This window comes from Oryzias latipes, chromosome 2 (assembly GCF_053564925.1).
Source record: "Oryzias latipes strain Hd-rR chromosome 2, Olatipes_Hd-rR_3.1".
In the NCBI taxonomy this organism is placed as follows: Eukaryota; Metazoa; Chordata; class Actinopteri; order Beloniformes; family Adrianichthyidae; genus Oryzias; species Oryzias latipes.
In genome coordinates, this window is record NC_136238.1 from 39,100,204 (window position 1) to 39,127,074 (window position 26,871).

Sequence of the window (26,871 nt, forward strand, 5' to 3'; positions counted from 1 at the left end):
TTGAATGATGAATATGTTAAGTCAGGTGGAAGCCGCGAATGATGAGTATTAACTGCTTTGGTGTTAAAATTGAATCAGGTTGTGTAATCTTGTTGGCTCCCCTTCATTCTTCCCTCTCTCTTCAGCTAGTATGTTCCCCTGGTGCACGGGAGCGGCCCAACGGTCAATGGTGCCGGGTAAACACATAGCAGATCCACTAGATAGAATGTTCCCTTCGTAGAGTGGTTCTCGAACGGGAGCGGCCCAACGGTCAATGGTGCCGGGGTAAACACATAGCAGATCCACTAGATCAGGGGTCTCAAACTCAATTTGCCTGGGGGCCACTGAAGGCAGGGTCTAGCTGAGGGAGGGCCGCAACTTCAACGCACACACACACGCAACTAGTGAGTGTCTGAGAGCCAATAAATTTGTATGGAACATGTACTATACTGTTAACTATACTCTATTATTTACTGTTTTCTGCACAAAATTTACTTATAAAACTCTCATTCAAATAAAATACGTAAATAATCTCTGTGAACCACATTCGTTCAAGAAAGGAACATGAAAAACAAGAATGATCACTTTATTACTGTTTCAATGAATATAAGAAAATATCATAAGATTTATGATACCTAGGCTGCTTTGTCATACAATAGCTCCTGCTAGGCTACTACTAGCTCCGCCGCAGAGCTCTTCGCTTGTCATGCTGGCATTCGGGCAACTGGCTGGCCGATCATAGACAGACAGACAGCCAACTGATATTGTAGTTTAGGGTCGAATAGGAATAATATTCAGGACTTGTCTTTTATTAACATACTCTTTAGCTGTAAGGCGCTTTACATTCGAAGGCTATTTATATTAGGCTACATGCTAACTAGCCTATCATCCTGTTATTTACGTCGTAGGCATTCATATAGTTGGATATACAGATACCGTCACATTTCTGTCTGTGTGTCTCATTACATTGCATTGAAGATTTATTTTATTATTTATTTATTTATTATTTATTTTAAAAAGCACAAAAGCATCCATCATATTCACATTCATTCACATCATTCTTTGGTACGCCCTCCGTCATCTTGCTGAAAATCTGAAAAATATCATATTAAGCTGGCTGCTTCACCTAACGCACTTGCCTTATAGCTTCTAGCACATTAAACATGGCTGTAGCCAAGACGTGTCACGATTCCCAGCATGCTTTGCGGCCAAACACCGTGTCCCAGTAACCAAGGTGTTACAAGACCAATGATTGGCCGCAAAGCATGTTGGGATGCGTGACACATTTTGGGGTATCGGGCAGCCATATTTGTTATGCTGAGAAGTAAGAGGTAAGTGCGGTAGGCGAAGCAGGCGACTTATGATATTTTCAGACTTTCATCAAGATAATAATAGATCGACCATTCTTGCGAGTTTTTTTTTACCGCCTATTGAATGCTCACAGAGACACGGAATTAGCGGCAGGAAGCGGCTTTTGCAGCAAGATGACGGAGGGCGTACCAAAAAATGATGTGAATGAATGTGAATATGATGGATGCTTTTGTGCTTTTTAAAATAAATGAATCTGATCTCTAAACATCCTCCGTGTCTTCAATGCAATGTAATGAGACACACAGACAGAAATGTGACGGTATCTGTATATCCAACTATATGAATGCCTACGACGTAAATAACAGGATGATAGGCTAGTTAGCATGTAGCCTAATATAAATATCCTTCGAATGTAAAGTGACTGACAGCTAAAGAGTATGTTAATAAAAGACAAGTCCTGAATATTATTCCTATTCAACCCTAAACTACAATATTAGCTGGCTGTCTGTCTGTCTGTCTATGATCGGCCAGCCAGTGGGAACGCAATAGTATTTCGTGGGAAAGGAATAGTATTTCGTGCGAACGAGATATTAATCTGTGGGAACAATATATATTTTAATATCTTAATGTCAGGAAACGGGCTCCGTAGAAAGTGATCTAATTCGTTAAAAAAAATCAAAGGTTTCCCTCCTCTATTGTGCTCTCTGCCTCTCTCTGCAGCCTCTTGTTCTCCCTGATAAGGTCTAAAACCTCGTCACTGTCCCTGTTTATTTTTCTTCCAGCAGGTAACAGACTCCTTCCTTCCTCACTTTCTTCAAGCCCCTCTCTTTCACCCTTGTTGTGCTGGTGTCTGGACTTTCCTCACGGATGGAAGAAATTAGGACAGGAGGACTATGGGTGTGTATAAGAGGCTGGCAATATGATAAGTATCCTGACATGTGCCCCGCGATACATTTCCCAATATTTTACTGTTGGGTTAAAACAACCTACAACATCAGAGTAATAAGATAATTAAAGAAAGACAACAGACCAAGGTACCTTTTACAAGGAGAGGGAACAGAGATCATAGCCAGAAACAATCTCTCTCCACTCTGGCGCATATTCTCCCGCCTCCTCTTTTATTACGTTTGTTGGGTATTCTCTAATTTACATATGCGCTGAGCTCTAAGGAGGGGAAACAGAACACAGCTACAGCGCTATCAGAAATCATTAATTACAACATGTTTATCTTTCCCAGCCTTCCCACATCATCTTCGGACCTGCAAAGCATCCTTCAATTTATTCTAGACACAGCTAACACACAACTTCACGGAAGGATGCTGGGAAGACGTGAAGATAGGGGGTTTCACCTCCACCTTCCGGTGGAACAGAGTTGGACGGACACACAATTCTGCAAACATGATTATAACAGCTATATAGCTAGGTAATGCATAAAAGCAAATATGAGATAACTTCTATACATTTTTACAACATTTACCGAAACATATTTTCATTCTTCTTTTTAAACGACTTTGAAAAAAACAACCTGAATTTCAATATGTCCTCCATTTTAATACAATGATCAAATTCAGTTTATTTAATGATCACAATGTTAGGTACTGCAACTGCATTTCATAAATAAGTTGCTCTTACCAAAGCAAATTAATAGTGATTTTATTTTAGTAACTAAAAATATAGAAAAGGAACAGTCAACATTGTCTGATTTCCATGAAAAAAATGTTTTTTAGTATAAGAAAAAAAAATAGAATGAATGTGCCTCAACCAATAAGTTCGTATATTTATTGTACTGCTCCTTAATATTACCATATTTCTACTACTGTATAGAAATTTGGGGTAATAATTACAAGAGCTCACTACATCCTCTCTTTCTACTTCAAAAACGAGCCGTCAGAGTTGTACATAAAGCCGGATATCTTGATCATACGAACAATCTATTTTATCAATCAAGACTTTTAAAACTGCATGACCTTGTTGATTTTTACACTGCGCAACTTTTATACAGAGCCAGCTGGAAATTGTTACCATCCAACATCCAAAAACAGTTCTTAGAAAATGAAGGAGGTTACAGACTGAGGGGATGTAGGAACTTCAAGATCAAACGGATAAGAACCACAAAGAAAAGTTTCTGTGTGTCGGTGTGTGGCACTAAACTTTGGAACAGTTTAAGTAATGAGCTCAAACAATGTTCAAATATTCAAATATTCAAGAAAATGTATAAAGAAACTCTTATTTCAGGATATGAAGATAAGAGGATTCAAGGATCAACAGGTGCTTGAATAATTCCAAATCAATGTGTGAACTTGACTGTGGTGAAATAATCAAAGCTCTTTTAATTACAACCACTTGTAACTCCCCTCTGGATACATCACGGACACAAGGCGTTCTGTGTTGACGGGCGTTTATTGCACACAGGTGCCATCAAACATGCCGTGAGAACTGTACAAACATATAAATAAATATAAATGAAAATATTCTCACAGAGAACAAATTATGTCAATATACATCACATACATGATATAAACTGATATAAGACTTAGAAAAAACTCAATTGAATAAACTAATTAACATAATCTGTCATACCTCGTTGGCCGCAATACCACAAAGGGGGTTAAAAGACCTTTCTGCAGCAACTCTTGAAATGACCCAAGTCCTTTTCCATGTAAAGGGAATAAAGTTAAACTCTTCACACTTTCTTCTTGTTATAACGTAAATGGATGCTGACACTTTCTCCGTAGTCCATGCGCTCTGTCTGTAGCGTGTTACAACAATAACGGTCCTGACGGAAACAAAAATCAACTCAAAAGTTCCATTAACTGATAACGTGATTATTACCACTCCGATAATAATTACAAGGACTGTTTAACAGCAAATGAACATAAAATATGCATCACTGAAATTAATATGTAAACTTAAACTTAAACAACTTGCAAATGCCGTTGCTGGCAGTTACACTCCCACCAAATCACTTGTGATTTCTTAAAAACTGAAGAAGGTCAAATAAAACACTCAAGAGTTTTAATGTAAGTAGTTTTTACTCATGACTCTGTGTTATTTGCTTCAAGGAGTGTTACTGTTTTAGTGATAGGCCTCTCCAAATATACTGGCTTAGTGAGTCGTTTTCCCTGACCATCAAGTGCTGAATCACTGATCAACAATTGCAGTTTCCTAACATGACCATCTGCACTAGGAAAGACCTTTGTAACTTTAGCCAGTTTCCACGCATTTCGAGGCACGCTTTCATCTTGAAGAATGACTATGTCGTTGACCTTCGAGTTTCTGTGGGCCTTGTGCCATTTTTGCCTCTGCTGGAGATTTAGCAGGTACTCCTTTTTCCACCTGGACCAGAACTCATTCGCCAAAAACTGCACTCTGCGCCATCGTTTGCGAAGATAAACATCTTCTGTCATAAACTGTCCTGGTGGTGGCAAGATGACTGAGGATTTCATTGTCAAAATGTGGTTGGGTGTGAGAGGCTGTGGTCCAGTGGGATCATTAAGCAAGTGCGCCGTTAAGGGCCTGCTATTTATGATTGCCATGACTTCATAAAAATATGTTCGCAGGGACGAGCTATCAAGTCTGCTGGAGGACTGATGGAGAATAGATGTTAAAACACTTCTTATTGTCCTGATCTGCCTTTCCCAAACTCCGCCCATGTGGCTGGCAGCTGGTGTGTTCATGACAAACTCACAACCCAATCGTTTTAGGGATTCTTGGTCCATCTGTCTTACAGTCTGCTGAAGCTCACGTTTTGCACCCACAAAGTTAGCACCCTGATCAGACCGAAGTTGACGCACATTTCCACGAATGGCAATGAAGGCTCGCAAGGCATTGATAAAAGAATCCGCAGTCATGTCATCGAGTACTTCTATGTGAACAGCACGAGAGCATAAGCAAGTGAATAGCAGACCATAACGCTTCAGTTCTTTCCTTCCTTCCTTTATGTAAAACGGGCCAAAACAATCCATTCCACAATAAGTAAAAGGAGGCGTTGTTTCTACTCGATCATGAGGTAAGTCTGCCATTTTTTGTACTTGAGCACTTCTTCTTAGCTTTCTACATTTGACGCACTTGTAGATGAAGGAAGACACTGCGTGACTACATCCAAGTATCCAGATGCCATTTGATCGAAGTTCATTCATTGTTATGCCACGACCCTGGTGATGTACTTGTTGATGATAGTGTTCAATCAACAACTTTGAAATGTGGCTGCTTTTTGGCAAAATTGCCGGATGCTTGATGTATGGATGCAGGGTAGAATGTTTCAGCCGACCTCCCACTCTCATTACTCCTTGTTCATCCAAGAAGGGATTCAGTGTATGCAGCCGCTTAATCCTGTCTTGTGTTGTCATCTCTCCTTTGTGTTGGAGGTTTTGGATTTCTTCAGGAAATGTTTCTCGTTGAACAATGCTTATGATGGTAAGTTCTGCTTCTTTTCTCTCCTCCAGACTCGAAGCTACGTTGTTTCTTAATGACAAACCCTTGAACTCTCTGACACACCGCCTCAGTCTAGCAATGCCTTTGACTAACCTTCTCCAACTGGAAAACTTTGAAAAGCGGCTTGACAATGAGTCCTTTGCAGTCAGTATTTTGTGCACAATGACCTTTCGAAGTTCTGGGTCTTCAACTGTTATGTCTCCCACCTTAATGTCATCACTGGGAAGCTTCTCACACCAAAGAAAATCTGGTCCAGTGAACCAATTGGAAGAAACAAGCCCCTTGACTGTGCAGCCCCTGGATGTATGATCAGCAGGGTTTTCTTCAGAGGTCACATGTCTCCACTGACTCGAATTAGTGCTCTGCTTAATGGCCTGAACACGGTTTGCCACAAATATGTGAAATCGTCTTGCATCATTGTTGATATATCCCAAGACGACCCTTGAATCAGTCCAGAAGAAGTCTTGAGTCTCAATATCCAACTCCCTTCTGAGAAGGTTACTGGTTCTCACAGCAACAACGGCCGCTGACAGCTCGAGCCTTGGGATTGTGGTGACCTTCGAAGGTGTCACTCTGGCCTTACCCATAACCAGGGAGCAATGGACTCGATGTGACACGCTGATTGCTCTCAAGTAGGAACAGACTCCATACCCTGAAGCACTTGCATCTGAGAAATGATGCAGTTCATAACGCTGAACTTGTCCAAAATTGTCTGGAACATAGCATCTCTGAATTTTTATATCAGCTAGGTTCTTCAAGTCCAAGAGCCAGGACTCCCACCGTGGGAGAAGATCTTCAGACAGTGGCTCATCCCACCCAATGTTGTTGCGACACATCTCTTGAAGTATCTGTTTACCAACTAGAATGAATGGTGCAACAAACCCAAGTGGGTCAAAGATAGATGCCACAGTTGACAATACTCCTCTTCTAGAGAGTGGTCGCTCATTCACCTCAACCTTGAATCTGAACTGATCTGAGACTATGCACCATTTGATTCCAAGAACTCTCTCCATTTGTAGCTCACCCAGAGCTAAGTCTTGATTTTGTGTTGTTTCAGCGCACTCCTCCTTGGGAATTGATGCCAGTACCTCAGTGCAGTTTGAAATGAATTTGTGGATCCTTAGTCTGCCAGAACTGCAGATCTGTCTTGCTTCCTTGATCAGCGTTATTGCTTCGTCCACAGATGTAACGCTCATCAACCCATCATCCACATAAAAATTTCTTTCAATGAAGCGAATGGCTGCTTGACTAAAAAATCCACGCCCCTGGGCTGCAACGTGTTTAAGACCATAGTTTGCGCAACCAGGTGATGAGGCTGCTCCAAATAGGTGTACTCGCATACGGTAGACTGTTGGCTCAGTGTGAAATTCTCCGTTGTCCCACCAGAGAAATCTCAAATAATCCTGATGTTCTGCTCTTACATGAAATTGATGGAACATACGTTCAATGTCACACATCACCGCTACTGGTCCCTTGCGAAAACGGCAGAGAACACCTATCAGACTGTTAGTTAACTCTGGCCCAGTAAGCAGATGGTCATTTAATGACACGCCTTTAAACTTAGCGGAGCAGTCAAAAACCACTCGTATCTTCCCTGGTTTGTGGGGATGATACACTCCATGGTGAGGAATGTACCAGGCTGGACTCTTGTTGATTTCATCATGTGGAACCTTTTCTGCATCCCCATTTGATATTATTTCAGTCATGAAGTTTGTGTAATCTTTATGATATTGCTTGTCCCTCTCAAATCTCCTTTTCAAACATTTGAGGCGATGATTTGCACATCCTTTGTTGTCTGGCAGACTTGGGTTGTCTTCCTTAAATGGGAGAGGCATCTCACAGTGACCATTTGATTTCATTTTCAGTCCTTCTTCCATGATTGACATAAATCGGAGATCTTCTTGAGAGAGCTGAGCTTCTTCTGCAGATCTCTCGTTAAAGTCTGACTCAAGCATTTTCATCACATCTGGTGGAGTGATCAACTCTTTGACTTGAGTTCGGCATATGAATCTAACTTCATTTGTGAGTGTAGCAGTTGGCTGAAGATCAGGGATCACCTGTCTTACAACAATCTTGTGGCTGTTTCCAATTGAATCATTATAGTCCGAGCATGGACTGACACAGCCAACTATGCTCCAGCCCAGATCTGTTCTTTGAGCGAACGGTTCATTGTCATTTCCTGACACCACTTCTCTGGGTAACAAGGCTTGTGGACAGTTATACCCTATGAGCAGTCCAACATCACACTCTATCAATGGAGCGAGCTCTTCTGCTAGATGTTCCAGATGTGGCCACGCCCTTGCTGTTTTGGGTGTAGGAATGTGACTCAGGTTAGCAGGAATAAACTCTCTTGAGTAAGTTACTGGGAGAGGGATTCTCTTTGATGAATAGAAGCCTCTAACTTGCAGACCAGTTAATCTATGGCTTGGAATGACTGTGTTTCTTGATGCCAATGTGGATAGTTTTAACTGCACTGCCTCTTTGTGTAACTTCAGCATTTCTGCCTTTTCTTGCAAGATAAATGTAGTGTCACTTTGATTGTCTAGGAGTGCATAAACAAGAACTTCACTCTCTGGATCACTTATGGTTGACAACCAAACTGGAACAACTGTAGATGCATATAGACTGCTTACATCTTGCACCACTCGATTTGAAGTTGCATGGCTTGATGCTTCGTTGATCTGTTCAAACTTGATCCTTTCGCTTGATTTTTCCTTCTCCTTGTAGTTCTTACTCTCTTTTTGCTCTGTCTTTCTGCTCGGTTTGTCACGATCTTCATGTAGACATGTTGGGTGTTTACGTTTGCAAGTAACACATACGCTTCTTCCTTCACAGTTCTTTGAATGATGCCCTGTTCTCAAGCATCCAAAACACAGTTTTTTAGTTTTCACAAACTGAACTCTTTCAGAGATTGGCTTCTCCATGAACTTCCAACATGTTTGAATATCATGATTCAATTTCTCACAAAAAACACACCCCGAGTGTGTACCTTCTTTGGAACTGCTCAATAACACCTTTGCTCCAACATTGTGAGTCTTTGTTGACTTAACCCTTTCAGTGTCGTTAGACTTTAAAGCGTGAAGAGAAGTCACTGGATTGCAAGCTATTTTTGCCTCTCTGCCGATGAATTCAACAAACTGACTGAAGGTGGGAAATGATTTGTTCTCCTCTTCAATCTCCATCACCTTCCTGTTCCATCTGGCAACCAGCCAATCAGGAAGCTTGGTGAGAAGCTTCTGGTTTTCATCACTGTCATTAAGGACTTCCAGGCGCTTTATTTCTGACATTGCTGCTTCACAGCCTCTTAAGAAGTCTGAAAACTCTCTTAATTCTACACTGTCCTTGGGTCCTATTCTTGGCCATGAACTGAGTTTATCCTTGAAAGCTTTAGCAATCACAAAAGAGCTTCCATATCTTTCCTCCAGAATGTTCCATGCTGCCTGGTAGGCAGCATCTGTACTCAAGAGGAAATAACTCTCAATCGCCTTTCTTGCTGGTCCCCCGACATACTTGCGGAGGTAGTAAATTCTTTCATTCACTGAAATTTTCTTTCTACCTATCAGCGTTTGAAATGACATTTTCCACTCGTTGTATCTTAGTGGGTCTCCAGCAAAAACAGTAGGTTCTGGTACTGGTAGACGGCTCACATTGATAGACTCAGCTATTGCTTCAGCGAGAGCTGTTGTAGTGTCCTCTGGAGGTCTTTTAGGTTGCTTTTGGATGATATTGTTTGTTGCTGCCGCCTGCTGCTCTGTCCGTTTCCTTAAACTTGTCACACATTTGATTTGCACAGGTTTGGATTCATAAAAAGACTCAATTTCTTCTTCTGAGCTGATTTCTTGTTCATAAACCTGTAAGCGTGCCTTTGCAGCTTTCATCCTTTTAACAGTCTCTAAGCGTTCTATCTGTCTGCGCTTTTCTTCTAGTGCATTTTGTCTCGCAGCATTCTCTGCTTCCTGTAATGCAATTCTTTGTCTTTCTTGTGCTTCAAGCATTTCAAGTTCTTGCGTTTCACTATCTATCTCTTCTAAAACCTTTAGAGTAGCTTGGTTAGCAGCTAACTCTGCTGCCGCCTCTTGTTTCCTTACAGAGGAGACACTTGAATGTTTTGATCCCATGCTTGAGGTGTTTACTGACCTTAGACTCGGTGAGCTCGAACTGCTTTTCCGGGATAGTGCAGATGAGAGCAAAGAGCCAGCCTCCGCCCAGTCCACTTGTTCTTTATTAACGTCTGGATTCCCCTCCATCTCTTGAAGATGGGAATGTCCACATCCAAGGATTTTCTTTGATACAGCATCGCAGGTGTCCACTCTACGTCGGGTTTCACTGTCTGGAGTTGTGCACTGTCGTAGCTCTTCATAAGCCCTTTTTGCATCTGTTGACAAGGACTGTATCTCGGTTAAAAGATCTTGTAAGATGTCACGTGAGGGAGCACCATCAAGCATTTTCTTAGCTTCCTTGGCAACAACCTTCCACTTCTCATAACTGACAGTAAAGCGATCCTTAAGTTTCTTTGATTTATCATCATAAATTACTTGAGCTTTCTCAGTAAGTTTACGGGTTCTTTGGCTTCTTCGTGGTGCTTCAGAAGAAGCTTGAGGCTCAACTTTAACTTCAGAGTCATTTGATATAACATTCTTGTTGGATCCGCACTCATCCATAATGGGAAATGTTTTCGTGTGCTTAATCTATCTAAAGAAAAATGCAGCTAAATTAACCAGCTTGAGTTGCTTGAGAATACTACTGTAGTAAAATAATGAAAGAAAATAATTATACCTAACGTTACTTCTTTTCTTCAGTTAAAAAAATGTACAAGAAATATAACCAAAATGTTTGCAGCACAAATTAACTTAAAACCTTTTGGCGATAATTTAAGAACACACTTTCTCTAACCAAACTAATTGTGTGCTTGCTCTTTTAAAGTTCAAGTAATATAATAACAGAACTAAGTCAAAATAACTTCAACTTAAACACATGCTGTACACCAGAATACTTATTTAGCACTTATAGAGTTTCTTTAAGCAAGCACTGAGTTAATCCACTTCTATACATTTAACTTAATTTAAAATGCATCTCTTCTTGGATTAGTCATGCACTGCCCTTTTTAACTCTTCTTGCAGCTTGTTAAGATTTTCCGTGTATGTGTCGTCTTAGCCTTGATGCTGATGTACAGACAGCCTCGGGAAACTTGCTTGCAGCTCCGTCAATGGCGGGCTCCTTTCATCACGTTCCACCTCACGCCGAGCGGAATCGAGTTCTCACTGTAACTCCCCTCTGGATACATCACGGACACAAGGCGTTCTGTGTTGACGGGCGTTTATTGCACACAGGTGCCATCAAACATGCCGTGAGAACTGTACAAACATATAAATAAATATAAATGAAAATATTCTCACAGAGAACAAATTATGTCAATATACATCACATACATGATATAAACTGATATAAGACTTAGAAAAAACTCAATTGAATAAACTAATTAACATAATCTGTCATACCTCGTTGGCCGCAATACCACAAAGGGGGTTAAAAGACCTTTCTGCAGCAACTCTTGAAATGACCCAAGTCCTTTTCCATGTAAAGGGAATAAAGTTAAACTCTTCACACTTTCTTCTTGTTATAACGTAAATGGATGCTGACACTTTCTCCGTAGTCCATGCGCTCTGTCTGTAGCGTGTTACAACAATAACGGTCCTGACGGAAACAAAAATCAACTCAAAAGTTCCATTAACTGATAACGTGATTATTACCACTCCGATAATAATTACAAGGACTGTTTAACAGCAAATGAACATAAAATATGCATCACTGAAATTAATATGTAAACTTAAACTTAAACAACTTGCAAATGCCGTTGCTGGCAGTTACACCACTGAGTGTTACATTGTAATGTGCAATAATGATTACTGAAATGTTTAAATTACAATCAATAAGCTATTGATTTTATTTACTTGATCTGCAATGTGTAGCAATAATTACTAGTTTGATGTTATCATGTGTTCTAATGAGAATCAATTATTATTACATATCGGTATCGTTACTGTTTACTGAAATCATGAATGAATGTTTTCTGAAGATCAATCATTTCTAGGCACTGGATTTTGTTATTTCAAGAGAATCTATCTGATCAGAACCGGATTTAAAACTCATCAAATGAATTAACGCAGTAGGGGTGGGATTATATAAGCTTGCTTCTTCCCACTCCTTTTCAAGCAATAAATCAAGCTCTACTTATACTTATAGTTAATGATCATTGTATCTAATTAAGCAAATGTGATTTAAGTGACATTTTTGTTTTGTTTTCTGTCTTTTTAATCTATGCATTTCATCATTTCTGTAATGAGTTTGATAAATATGTGTAATTTCTTTTATTGCTTTGACTACAATGCTTGAAATAAATCAATAAATCAAATCAAATATTGGGGAAATAAAATGTTGATTATTCTCAACATTGCTTAATGCAGTGTTTTTCAACCTTTGTTGTGCCACGGCACACTTTAACCTTAACAAAAATCCCGCGGCACACCAGCATCCAAAAACAAAACAAAAAAAAACCACCACAATCCGCGTTTTTATGTGTTGCTGGCAGCAACATGGCACAGAGTTTCTGTTTGGTATCCATCCCAAGTAAAAACGAAGTAGTTCATGTCCAATAACAACAAAACAAGCTGCCTACGGCTGCAGTCTTCCTATTGTTTTGTGTGGTGTAGAGCTGCTCAAAGAGGCTCCGTGTGATATGCTGCCAACTATTGGATGGAGGGTTACAGGATAAAATAACTAGGCAAAACAGTAGAGCAGCTAGACAACAGAACACAGGCAAAAAGCTCCAATAAATAATCATTCGGATAAGAATAACATTGAAATATGGTCTTATAACCCTCTCACGGCATAAAAAACGGTAATTATCTGAGCTTCTTCATCCACTAAATCAGTGGCCCCCAACACCCGGGGTCATTTGGTACTGGGCTGCACAAAAAAATAAAATAACTTGCATGACATCCATTTTATTTATTTCGGAATCTGAAAGATGTTTTATTTTGAAAAATTGCCTGATTCTCTGTTCCATCTGTCCATGTTACTCTTGACGCAGGCCAATTCGCTCGTCTCGGTCGCATGATAGGATACCACTAAAATAAAACCCAGGAACTAGCAAAATGAATAAAAAACAAACATCTTTGGAAAGCTTCTTTGGCAAGTGAAAAAGGCCCAGCCAGGAGACAGAAGAGGAGCCTTTGACTTTCAAAAAAAAGAAAGCTACAATAAATAGACTGTATCAGGAGTCCTACATAATATACAGATTTATCCCAAAAGATTCCCTCAAACCATTCAGCATTGGGGTGAGTTGGATTTTCCATGCACTTATTTTGAAGGCATGTTTAAATGTTATAATAATAGCAACCAGGGAGTGTTGCGGGCAGAGAGGACGTTGCTCATGTCATGATTCGCGTTTATTGTTAAGCTTAGAAAATACCAGTTTTCAAGCAAGTCATATTATTTTGTTGTATTGTAGTGTTGGTCACGTGCACGTTTGGTCTGCTGTCGGAGTTCCACAGGCTGCAGGGGTTAGTGTCAGAGCTGGCATCACGGAATTAAATCAATCCCCTTTGCCTGCTTTGGTCAAAATGGGGTTTAGCACAGGTGTTTCTTTTTGCCTACAGGTCCTTTCATCTGGCAGTTATGTTGTTTCATCCTTAGTTATTTCTTCCTGTTGTGTTTACTTCTTTTTAGCACCATGAGTGTGGGAAGGGGAGAGGATGACGACACCTGTGCGATGTACAATGTTTAGCATGTCAAAATAAAAGTTCAGAGTATGTCATATCACGTGTCTCTGCCTTTATTGCAGCGTTGCTGCAGCATGTGTCAGTCACATATAACGTACCGGTCTATGAGTATTTTGCTAGACATCAAACCGGTCTTCAATAATCAATAAGCTTCAAATGGGTCCGCCATGCTCTGTCACCTTTCTGACACCAAACTAACTTTCAACTAAACCTGCTCCAGACCAGGTTATGTTTATAGCACAAGTTGCTATGGCAACTTGACATACCCTGAAACATACCTCCGTTTTTGGAACCGAAAGCTGAGATTATCTGCTTCATTTCCCTCAAATTTACTGTAGTAACTCACATAACCTGCATTCAGGACGAGGACCTAGAGGTCATTAGTTTTAAACATTAAAAACGTAATTTAAAACATTCACATTTTCAGAGGTTTATCTCCTCTGTGAGTGATTGAGTGTGTTTTGAGACGAAATAAAGTACTATATCTTTTTTCACATACTTCACAAGAAAAAGGCTTTTCTCCTGTGTGAGTTATCATGTGTCTTTTGAGATGATTGCTACAACTAAAACTTTTTTCACATTCCTTACAAGAAAAAGGCTTTTCTCCTGTGTGAGCTCTCATGTGAATTTTGAGATTATGTATTTTTGTAAAACTTTTTTCACATTCTGTACAAGCAAAAGGCTTTTCTCCTGTGTGAGTTCTCATGTGTGTTTTGAGATGACTGGTACAACTAAAACTTTTTTCACATTCCTTACAAGAAAAAGGCTTTTCTCCTGTGTGAGCTCTCATGTGAATTTTAAGATTATGTATTTTACTAAAACTTTTTTCACATTCTGTACAAGCAAAAGGCTTTACTCCTGTGTGAGTTTTCATGTGTGTTTTGAGATGACTGCTACAACTAAAAGTTTTTTCACATTCTGTACAAGAAAAAGGCTTATCTCCTGTGTGAGTGCTCATGTGTATTTTGAGATCATATATTTTCCAAAAACTTTTTTCGCATTCTGTACAAGAAAAAGGCTTTTCTCCTGTGTGAGTTCTCATGTGCTTTCTGAGATAAGCTATATCACCAAACTTTTTTTCACATTCCTTACAAGAGAAAGGCTTTTCTCCTGTGTGAGTTCTCATGTGTCTTTTGAGATCAGATACAACACAAAAACCTTTTTCACATTCTGTGCAAGAAAAAGGCTTTTCTCCTGTGTGAGTTCTCATGTGCTTTCTGAGATGAGATATATCACCAAACCTTTTTTCACATTCCTTACAAGAAAAAGGCCTTTCTCCTGTGTGAAATCTCATGTGTCTTTTGAGACTATACATATCAATAAAACTTTTGTCACATTCTTTACAAGAAAAAGGCTTTTCTCCTGTGTGAGATTTCATGTGTGTTTTGAAATGAGATAGAGTACGAAATCTTTTTTCGCATTCTTCACAAGAAAATGGCTTTTCTCCTGTATGACTTCTCATGTGTATTTTAAGCTGAAATACAGTTCTAAAACTTTTTTCACATTCTTCACAAGAAAAAGGCTTTTCTCCTGTGTGAGTTATCATATGTGTTTTGAGATGATATACAGTACGAAAACGTTTTTCACATTCTTCGCAATAAAAAGGCCTTTCTCTTGTATGAGTTCTCATGTGTGCTTTGAGATTAGAGACAGTACTAAAACTTGTATCACATTCTTCACAAGAAAAAGGCTTCTCTCCTGAATGAGTTGTCATATGCCTTTTGAGATTAAAGACAGTACTAAAACTTTTTTTACATTCTTCACAAGAAAAATTCTTTTCTCCTGTGTGAATTCTCATGTGTGTTTTGAGATGAGATACAGTACCAAAACGTTTCTCGCATTCTTCACAAAAAAAAGGCTTTTGTCCTGTGTGAGCTCTCATGTGCGTTTTGAGATGAGATACACACTTAAAACTTTTTTTGCATTCTTTACAAGAAAAAGTCTTCCCTCCTGTGTGAGTTCTCATGTGTCTCTTGAGACTAAATCTGTTACAAAAACTTTTTTCACATTCTTTACAGGAAAATTGTGTAAGAATCTCCATCGAGGTATCGGCCTCCTGCTTCATATCAAGGTGCTCCTCATCTTGATTGATGAAGACCTCCTCTGGTTCCTCTTTATAATGTGGAGGTTCTTGTTCCTCCTGCTCCTCTTTATAACGTGGAGGTTCTTGTTCCTCCTGCTCCTCTTTATAATGTGGAGGTTCTTGTTCCTCCTGCTCCTCTTTAAAATGTTGAGGTTCTTGTTCCTCCTGCTCCACTTTGAAGTTCCTTTGTTGGTTGCAGAGATCTTCCTCTTCAGTCACCCAATGCTGGGGGAGGACTGCAGAAACACAAGAAGAGAATAGAAAATTTATGTCCCTCTCAACATTATCCTCAACCTATGGAATTAATATAAACAAATTTCTAGAATATCAGCAACTTAAATCAACTATAAGCACTAAATACTGCCTCACCCAAATAGACCAAGACCTTCCCCTTACAGTAACACATTTCATTGACCTTAAAAATCCCAAGCTCACCTCCAAAATTTATAAGATGTTATCGGACATAAATGAAACAATTTACTTACCCATGACAAAATGGGAGTCTGAGCTATCATTGAATTCTAGTGATCAATTTTGGCTACAGATCTGTTTGAATGCCTTTAATATGACCAAAAGCCCTAATTTGCAACTTATTCAATACAAGATTCTCCACAGAACTCACTACACTGGACAGAGGCTATTTAAAATGGGTCTCAATCAGTCTGCTATATGCACACAGTGCTTAGGTAACAACATAGACGACTATTTGCATGCCCTGTGGCTCTGTCCACCTGTCCAATCATTCTGGCGTAAGGTTTGTGAGGATTTATGTTTGATTTTTGTCTGGTTTAATCATAAAATTCCTGCTTGCCCCAAATTCTGCTTATTAGGTGACCTGAATAACATCAACATGGAATCTAACAAGGCTTATATGGTTCTCACCGCTGTATGTATCGCAAAGAAAACTATCCTCCTAAACTGGAAATCTAAAAATAATCTTAGCATCAACCACTACAGAAACCTCATGTCAGAGCATATTAGTTTAGAGATAATGTCTTCCACAAAAAACCTGTCGGCCTCAGACTCTCCCTGGCTCCAGCTGATTAGTCACATCACCAAATAGGGGTGGGATGGTGATAGGTTGGGCCGGGTCCTGGCTGGTTGGGTGGGCCGGGGTGGGTTTGGGGGGGTGGGCTCTGCCGGGCCTGCCGTTCTCCCGGCTCGGGGCTCTGGTTGCCCGGGTGGTGTGGTGGTGGGGGCGCACACTCTGCCGGCAACTTGGCAGGGGTTCCTGGGCGGATGCCTTCTGGGCGCGGGATAGGCAGTGCGGCTGACCGGGAACGGCGGCCGGGTGCCGTGCTGGGTGGCTGGTAGCCGTGGCGGGGGCTGGGGGGGGGGGGGGGCTTGGGGCTCTGGGGTCGTCTGCCCATGGCAGGTGTTTCGCCCGTGGCCAGTAGTTGGCGCGTGGCCTGGCCCCCCGGGGGTCGACGCCGCAGTCACAGCAGGGGTTAAGGGGTTCACTTGGGTGGGTTTATTTAATTAATATTATTATTATTATTATAAATATTATTTATTTATTTATTTTATTATTATTATTTTATTTATTTATTTATTTATTTGGGGGGGGGGGCTGGTGGGTTAGCGTGCTAGCCCTTAGGGAGGTCAGGGTATGAATGGTGGGGCTGGACCCCCTGCGTTCTGGCACCGGGACCCTTCCCTGCTGGCTGTCTCTCGGCGCTACGAGGCTCTGGCCTCCAACTGCGGCTGGCTTGCCGTTTCTGGCTGCCTGGCCGCTCTGGGAGGGGGGGCGCCTACCGCGGCCGGCTGGGGGGCCGGTCGCTCGGGGGAGCCTTCTCCCCCAGTTGTGCCCATCCGCCTGCTTCTCCCCGCTCTCACCCAAACAAATATTGCACACAGGCACATATGGCTCCGGGAACTGGATGGGAGGGGTATGCTGGCGGGGCTCACTGGGGACACCCCTCTCTGGGTACTCGTCGGCACCCGCCCTCCTCTCCGCTTTTACTTGCATATTAGACACTCTGATTCATATAGGGCCTTGTGGAGGGGCCTGGTGGAGGGGGGCACGGTAAAACATCCGTGCTCACCTTTAGCTGCCCCCCCCCGCCCCACAATTTTAACTTCCTCTGTAGACACACACACTGCATGCTAGCAGCACACACACAGCAAATACACACAGAGGGACCCCGGAGTGGGGGGCTCTGCGGCTTGGCAGCGGTGGGGCCCCCCCACACTGAGGACCTCCTATTTTACCTGCAGCACACACACAGCACTCCCACACCTCCATACATGGGTGGGGTCGGCCGGTCTTCACCCGCCTGGTCTTCTCAGGGCGGCCAGGCTTATGGGAATCCTGTCGGCTGCGGGGGGGGGGGGGGGGGGGGGGGGTCGGGCATGCGGCGCTGGGGGTCGGCCGGCTGGGGGGGGGTTACTGCGTGTCGGCGGGGGGTGGGGAGGGTAACCAGATGATTGTGAGTATGTGTGCGTGAGTGCATGGGTAGGACGGACCTGGGGGCTGGCTCGCTGGGACCCTCTGGGGCTTTCCCTCTCCATCACAGAGAGGGGAGGGCACTGAGAGGGTTGGGGAGGGGGGCTCAGATATTATGGCGGGGGGGGGGGGGGGGGGGTTGTAGTGTGTATGGTTGTAGGGTTATGGGGGGTGGCTGTAGGTGCGTGGCGATCCCTGGGTTGCTTAGGTCGCGTGCCTGGGCTGGCTTGCGGAGACGGGGCGCCGGTCGGGTGGTGGACGGCTCATGGGTTCCGGGGGCCCTGGCTTCGTCCTTGGCCCTTGTCTCGGTGTCCGGTGGCCCCCATGGCTGCCGCCTGGTACGGCTAAGCGCTCTTGTCTTGTGGCCTGGGGGCCGGACATTGGGTTCGCTTGTGCCTCTGGGCACTGGGGGGGCCCCTGTAGGGGGGCCCTCTCTGTGCCTGGCCGGTGGGGTGGGCGGTCCCCTCCTCCCCTCCTCCCGGGCTGCCAGGGTGCGGATGCTCGGGGGGCTCCTGGCCTGGGGGGCTCTCCTCCCCTCTCCTGGTCTGGCTGGGTAGGATCTGGTCCCCCTTATGAACACACGGTTCACGTCGGCAGCATGCATGTATCCCCACCCCCACGTGCACGTGCACGTGCACACTGCCACACTGCTCCCTGTCTGCTTCATCCCTCCTCCTTACCCACAGGGTATTGATGGACTGATTTTTTTTTTTTTTTCGCTCATCTTAGTGTCAGATTTTCACCTTTGATGTAATATTTGTCTTTCCAGCAGATCTGGTATAATTGTTACAGCTTAAAATAATAACTTATTCAAATCAGTGCTTGTTTCCCCCACCTTTTCACCTTTCTTCCTTTTACTCTCTTCCACCCTCCCCTCACATTCTCCCCTCTCCCTCCCCACACACACTAAATGAAACAAATAAATAAAAACTAATACAACAAAAAGGGGTTTACACAAAGCTACACTCTAGTTTCTGGAAGCTATATAACCTCTTTTTGTGATAGTAAAACCTGTCCAACACAAAAAGCCTTCAGCTCTAATCTGTTTGCTAAGCTGTTGGACAGAACAAGTTAAAAAAAAAAAAAAAAAAAAAGAAACACAAGAAGAGGCCCTTTTTATGATTTGAGGACTTTGTTTATTGTTAAGCACCAATAAAAATTTCTTAGTCTCAGTCAAAATATGTACAATTTAGAAATTGTGATTTAAATAATGCAACTCCTTAGTTTTAACACCAAATCAAATAAACACTTTTAAAAAGATTACCTACCACCTGTGACTGGTTGTCTACAACACAACTTCCAAAATTTTGAGTTTTTGAATAACTACCTTGAATAAATTTGGCTTTGAAAAATCATTTATTGACTCACGCTTGTGTCAGAACAAATGATCAAACATCTCCAAGCTTTAACCTACAAAGAGAAACGAGACAAGGCTGTCCACCATTACCCTCTTTATTTGCACACTTTATTGAACTTCTAGCTGCCGCAATTAGGCAAAAGCCAAGATATTGAAGGCTTTCAGACCAAAAATGTAGAACTTCTATTGGCAAAACTATCACCCCAATTAATAAATTTTCCTCAGTTTCAGAATACTCCATAAATTGGTTTTAAAAGCACAATCCTGCCAATTAATTGCAACTATCTAAACCCATTATCCATTAAATTACACACAGGCAAGATAAAGTTCTTCGGTATAAACATTTCTTCTAGGCTTGATCTATTCAAACTAAACCACACCCAACTCCTTTAAACAATTGAGGTTGATCTCACTAGATCAGGGGTCGGCAACCTTCGGCTCCGAAGCCACATGTGACTCTCGCATCATTGTGCTGCGGCTCTATGGTTTTGTAAAATAAAGCCGGCCCCCCCCAAAGTTTTTTTTTTTTCCTTAGACCAAAATCACCCATTTCCACGTAAAATTAATTAAGCTTGTGTTAGGGCAGCCCTACTGCCCTGTGAACTTGCTGTTATGATGACTGTAGGATGTCTGTGTAGAACAAGCTGAGGGGGGGTTTGCAGACTGGGGAAAAGAACAACAGATAAAGAGGCGAGGGAGGGGCTTAGACTCACCGCTTATGCTTCCAGACCCTATAACAAACAAACAGCTGCATCCTAAAAAAACATCGCAGTCTAGGGTTGGGCGATGTCCCTTAAATTGGCCGTTGACGATGTTTGCTGTCAACCATCGGGATGGACGATGATATCGTCGTGTGTGTGTGGGGGGGCTATTTTTAATTTTTCGGTCTTATATAATTGCTATTTGTTATTTTACTCTATTACATTATTTTATTTCCCAACTGATGACTCATCCGCCATGATCCAGTATAAACTGAAGGTAGTGACTTTAACAAAAAAGTAACAAACAAAATAGAAAGAAGTAGTCTGCCCCCGCACTTAACTAGTCAACTTAACTAGTAGCTTTGTGGGGAAGGGCGGGGGGGGTGCTTTCTTACATGAGCGGTATGTGTGGGAGATTTAAGACTGCGATCCGTCCCGCAGCTCTAGGGGAACGAGCTACAGAACTCAGAACCGGGTCTAAAAGTGTGTGTCTGAGCACAGCTCGGATCGTCAGCACACACACAGCGGCGGTGTGAGCTTCAAAGCAGAAATGTCGCTCAGTCCTTAGTCGTGTCCCGACTAAATAAAGGCTGATGTTATTTCCACATGTTTAAGTGCAGCCAGGATGCAGATTGCCGCACCACCCAAAGCTAATTTTGTTAGCCCGTGTTAGCATACTGCTAATCATGGCTTCTGAATCTTTCCGGCTCCGCTCTTCAGCAGAGAAAGCACTGACCACACGGATTAATATTAAAATGATGAGCGAACAGGCGCTTCATAATAACCGTAACATTATTAAAAGCACGTTTAGAAGATCGTCTCGTATATTACGGAGCTGACATGTCAATGTATATAGCCGCTCGGCGGAAGTCATATCCTCAGTTATTCCGGTTTTTCAAACCCTACTGCGCATGTGCGAATGATTTATTCCGACCGAAAGTGTGACACATGTGAACGTTTGTTATATTCTGAAAACATTTTTCTGGGCCCATGTACACGGTTGGACTCTAATCTGACCATTGATCCGATCAAGATATTTTGCAAATGTAACCGCGACTTATGGTGTGACTCGCAACGTGCCGGGGGCGTGGCATCACGATAGTGTCTCTCCATCGGGATGTCAGTCACCCATCTCGATGGACGATGGTATTGTTCATCAGCACAACCCTATTGCAGTCATTTATAAAATAAATATACTTAATTCAGTTTAGTGGATTTAAAGAAAAAAAATAGAAATGAGTCTGCATCTCAGTGAATTTGTTTCCATCATCTCACTTATCTTAACTCTGGGTGTTTGACAGACAGAAAAAGTCTATTTAGATTGTGGAAAATGGACAAAAGATAAAAGGAAACATCAGGGTCCAGTTTAGAAAAAAGAGGAAGAAAAACACTCCAAGGATAAAGGAATGCAGCCGGTGTTCAAAATTAAAACTTGCTAGGTGCCAAATACAAACACATTTACTGTTGGAGTAGTAAAATTTGGAGCACTATTTGCTACAAGGCTAATGAAGGTTTGCACTTAATTAGACAAGTATTATTAATTGCAGTGGTATGAAAAAGTTTGGGCACCCCTGATAATTTCCAAGATTTTTCTTCATAAATCAATGGTTGTTCGGATCATCAATTTTAGTTAAATACATCATATAGCAGATGAACACAGTGATATTTGAGAAATATTATTGGAAATCTGTGGTGGAATTTTACGAACAATGAGTTGTTTCTCTTTCGGCTTGTTGTTTCTCTTTCGGCTTTTCCCATCAGGGGTCGCCACAGCGAACGAGTCGCATGGTAAACTTGGCAATGTTTTACGCCGGATGCCCTTCCTGACGCAACCCTCTCAAAGCAACCGGGCTTGGGACCGGCACAGAAGTAGAGAAGGGAACAGGGAGCAGCCCGGATTCGAACCCTGGTTTCACGGACGGAAGGCGCCGCAAACCAGCACGAGCTAAACCGGCTCCCGAACAACCAATGACTTATGAAGAAAAATCTTGGAAATTATCAGGGGTGCCCAAACTTTCTCATCCCACTGTAGCCAATTGGTGGATTTCATCTAAGCTCCTCTGCTGTTCTCATAAGCACATATGCAGTCAGTGCTTCAGATGCAATGTACAGACTCGTTTTTTATTGTTCAATTTTATGAGACACTGTCGTGGGTCCCGCAAGGAAATAAGGGCCAAGGTGAGAGTATTCTCGTTTTTAATGCAAGAATAGAGCACCACAATTGCTCCACAAAGGCCAACCAACATATATTTCTCCACTCAGTCTCCACACTGGCACCTGTAACAGGTCCTCTTTTAGATGGTAAGCCCCTCCTCCTGGGCGTGGCTCTCCATCAGTCCAAATGAAAAAAAGAAAAGAGTTTTATCTTGTTCGAGGCATAAACATTCAGAAATAAACAGTTTCATACAAAGAAACATTCTGTGTTCATTACAAAGAAATTCCAATAATCCTCAATAAAATTAAACGCAAACAATGGACGATGTGTCACAGGACCCGGTGTGTCGATGACCACTTCCAGGTTACTTCCGGGAAAACAAACGAACGCTAATGGTAGCGTCGTGTGTGCTTCGTGTAAATGTATGCGTGAGGATGGTGAGTCGGCAACCTAGTGTGCACCCAGGGCTACCTGTGGGGGAATAGGGACGGAAAGAAAAAGGTAAGTTAATGTAGATGAATGACGTGTTTGCGGGTCCGTTCGTGTGCGTCAATGCGCATGTGGGTGTCTGTGCGTGCGTGTGCACGTGCGTGCGCACGTGCGTGCGCACGTGCGTGCGCCTGCCGCAGCAGCTGACGGTTCTACAACGTCACAGACACCTAAGAAAGAATGTGTCCTTTAGTTTCCATTGATGTTCATTCATGAAGCCAATGGAAAGACCAGAATTGATACATTCATAATTCGTGTCTGGGTTGTATTTGAGTTCAAAAAAAAAAAAAATAACAGAAAAATGTGGCAATGTGGCAGGTGGTTTCTCTCTATCTGCTACAGCAGGGGTGGCGAACAAGTTTGACATCAAGAACCAAATTTTTTCCACTGTGAGAGTCAAAGAGCCACACCACACACAGACCTTCCAAGACGCACGCACACAAACATGCAATTAAAACCGTATTATTTTCCATAACACACTCCTCTCCTCTCCCTACAATACAACAGCAAGTATTGTACTTTTGTTTATTTCAAGGAAAGTGTCCACCCTCAATACACACATCAAATGCAGCTTAGCCAGAGTGAACACAGCGACTACCCTGGAGGTCAGATCCCCCCTCCACACACACAGGCACCTCTCTCTCATCTCATTCACACACACTCTATCTCGCTCTTTTCTCTATCTCTCTGTCACACACAAGTCACTGAGTCACTTATTCCTCTGAAGTCAGATATACAATGATAAAAAACAGAATTTTTCACAATTTATCCTACAGTATTTACCTGGTAATTATTTGCATCTCAACATTCCTCTTTCAATGACCCTTACACCAACAAATACACCAACATCTGGACAGAGCATTCTTCTGGTGTCTAAGTGATTTATATTCACCATAAACACATTAAATATATTACATTTCAGTTGTGTGCAACATAAATTAATTTTAACCTTAATTAAAATATCTTGCTTTTTTATTTAAAATGTAATGACTGACTTTTACCATCAAAAGCTGATAATGTATTTAATATTAATATATTGCAGTTCATTGTTCAATGTGGCGATCAAACAAGCGCTAAGTTGCCAATTGTGAGCAGGTCACTTCTGCTCACAGCCCCCTGGCTCATGGTTTTATACTTAAGATTCCCCACTTCCCATGAGTCTTAGGGGCTGAAGGGGGGGGCTAACCTCCAGGCCAGTCCTAGCCTCTCTGATCAGCTCCTTTACATGAGTGTCAGTCAGAACGAATTGATCCCTTTATTTCACGTGTTTCATGGTAATAAACAGTGACTGGCAGACATATATTGAGGAGAACATCGACAGCAGCTTGAGAGCAGCTCTTTTACACACGGATATTACTCCATCTTCAAAATGTAACAGGTAGAGCTGTGACAGTGTTGGATTTTTGATGACCCCCCCCCACAAAAAAAAAAAAAAACATCTCAAACATCTCCAGTTAGTTCGCTGCCTCATCAGTAACAAGCGGGGATCTCAGGCAGTCAGTCTCTGCATTAAAGGATCCATGAGAAAAGTGATCTGCGGTTGTTTCCGTCCAGTTGCCCAAGCAGTGTCACGTTCTGCACTTTATTCATTTGGATTGCATCTTTCTGCTGTGAGCTCCAGAAAGAAGGAAAGTGGGATGATGGCCGTTTTCAATGTGCACTTTGAAAAACTTCAACGTGGAAGAGTTTTTAATTTTCCCCGGAATACGTTTTTTTCTTTTCTGCAATGAACTATTTTACTGCATCCAAAAGCTCATAATGATAAACAGTGACTTGCCATCTGTTCAGTAAAAAAGTAAAAATCTTCCAATTTTTCTAGAAACATCTTGTGTTTATCTTTATACTCTGAATTTCGCCATTTTGACCGTAAGGGTAACAGTCTGCAAGCACATCAAATCTTTATCTATGTGTTCCGGCATTGGGCATAACCCGCACAAATGATAGGTGGTCACGTATGTGTCGGGAGCAGCATTAAAACACACACACTGCCAAATTACTTTTATTATAATTTATTATTTATATTTAATACCATCTGATGGTTTGAATGTGGTTTAAGAGGGAAAAAAACTAGGAAATGAGGCACAGTATATAGAAAAAATGATGAGACGCAAAGAGCCGCATGCTCATTGGCCGAGAGCCACACGTGGCTCGAAAGCTGCATGTCCACCACCCCTTTGCTACAGTTGTGGGGGGGGGGGGGGGGGGGGGGGCTGTCTGCCTAGTGGGGGTGACTGGGCACTCTCCCTACTTCCTTTCACATTCAATCATCCATCTTGGACAGGGCTCCAGACTGCGAGCAATTGGTCGCATTTTGCGACCAAAATTTGAGAATGTGCGACTAAATTTTACATCCAGTCGCACATGTGCGAGCAGTAAATTTGCCTCCCCCACCCTCCGTATTTTTTTAGACATTAAACTTGGAAGGGGCACGTCAATGATCAATGAAATAATCAATGAGACGCAAGCGCACACGCACGCAGGCACATACTCATGAAACGCGAGCACGTACACTCTCGCGTGATACCTGTCTGTGAGGCGGCCACTGCGTGTGAGAAGAATAGGGAAAGTCACTGTGAGTGGCTAAAATGCGTGTAGGGGGAGGGGCCTAGAGCTGACCAACCAATCACAGTGGGGTATATGACTCTTGGGGGCGTGACAATGACAGGGTTTTGCAAGCAGGAAACCTGACAGCCCCCTCCCCGACCACATTAAGGAGTTCTTTACTTTCCTTTCTAGAACGTATCTATTCGCTCGTAATTTTCTAAATACATGCAGTCCGTGCTGAACTTTTCTCTGGGTCACACAGACCCGGAGCAAGGTTTAGGTTTTGGCTACGGTTACGGCGGCGCATCTTACGGGTTACGGCAGCACACCGACCGCCCCCGTCCCGCGGGAGTCGGGTCAGCTGAGGAGAATAAATGTCCCACACCTACATGCGTGACAGCTAACGGGGCTTGAACTTTAAACACGCTCGAGCAAAAATAACATTAGTTTTAGACTCACTGAAAATACGTGGGGAAAATGCAACGATAGACGTGTTTGAGATGAACCGGCACCTCGCCTGGTGGGGGGGCTGTGAGATGAAAGCGAATCTGCAGCAAGACTGAAGAACAACAGTTGGAGTTGTCCTTAACATTCAATTTAGATTTAATATTCCTCTCCCCCTTAGTATGATCTGTTTTATTATATATTTTATGATTATTTTAATGTTTTGTAGTTTATGTAGCCTTTTTTAATAAATTGGTATTTTAAATTATTTTAATTAATCACTCAACTACAAAAACCATCAGGACACATGTCCCATAATGCATTGTTTTGTAGTCTGTAGGGCAGCTTTCAGTCAGTTCAGTTTCCAGCTGTGTCCGGGTAGGTTTGCCCCTTGCTCCCACCCCTTTCTCGCGATATTTTTGTGATGATTGACAGTCAATGTTGGAGCAAAAACAAAAATATATGTCACACACCAGGTGATCTGCGCAGCGTTGAGTCCACCTGGGTGATCTCAAACACGCTTGTTGTGCATCTTGGCTGCACCTATTTGGTGTCACAAAGATAAATTTCCATCCGTTTTCTTTACTTATTTGTACTGTCATGACAGTGATGGTGATGTCAGTTTACCTTCTTGTTAAATCTTCAAAAGTGCAGAATAAAATGTGACACTGAATCTGAAACAGCACATTGTAATTTCTGCATCTATTATTAAAGTATTTATTAGTAATACAGTGGAAATTAGTAAATTGGGTTAGAATGTTGATTTACGGTATGCGCCCCTAAATTTTCTGGTTGCGCCCCTAAAATTTTCAGTTAGGGGCCACAGTGCTCCTAGTGAAAAAAGTTAGTCTGGAGCCCTGTTGGACAAACATAAAACACTCACTCGAGCACAGGTATTATCTCACCTTTGCACAAACAGCTTGCGTGACTGAATGAAAGGTTTCACAGGTGTTAGTCTGAAGGCATAAGTATGCGTGTGTGAATGTTAGTGGTATAATGTCCATGATTACTTGTTTGTATGTGAACACTATTGCACCTCTTTGGTTTGTTATTCATCTAAACCTGACTAAAATGATTAGAAACATCCAGCAACTTGTTGCTTTTTGACGCTATATGTATTAGCCCCCCCCATAATCACCCTCCTATC

At 42.2% G+C, this 26,871-nt stretch overlaps 2 protein-coding genes across 5 annotated transcripts in view; one reads left to right on the forward strand and one right to left on the reverse strand.

The window, feature by feature from the left end:
- Window positions 1-26,871, forward strand: part of LOC101155012 (NACHT, LRR and PYD domains-containing protein 12) — a 211,805-nt gene that overhangs the window by 94,013 nt on the left and 90,921 nt on the right. The gene's annotated exons all lie outside the window — the stretch shown is intronic.
- The window catches only part of LOC101172625 (uncharacterized), a 196,350-nt gene continuing 171,804 nt past the window's right edge, over window positions 2,326-26,871 (reverse strand). For all 3 annotated transcript variants that reach the window (XM_078935689.1, XM_078935687.1, XM_023962238.2), the window contains 2 exons: window positions 11,223-15,824; window positions 2,326-11,078 (listed from right to left, as the gene is read on the reverse strand). In XM_078935689.1, the coding sequence (XP_078791815.1) occupies window positions 13,921-15,824 (1,904 nt within the window). In that variant the 3' untranslated portion in view covers window positions 2,326-11,078; window positions 11,223-13,920. The remainder of the gene's footprint in view (window positions 11,079-11,222; window positions 15,825-26,871) is intronic.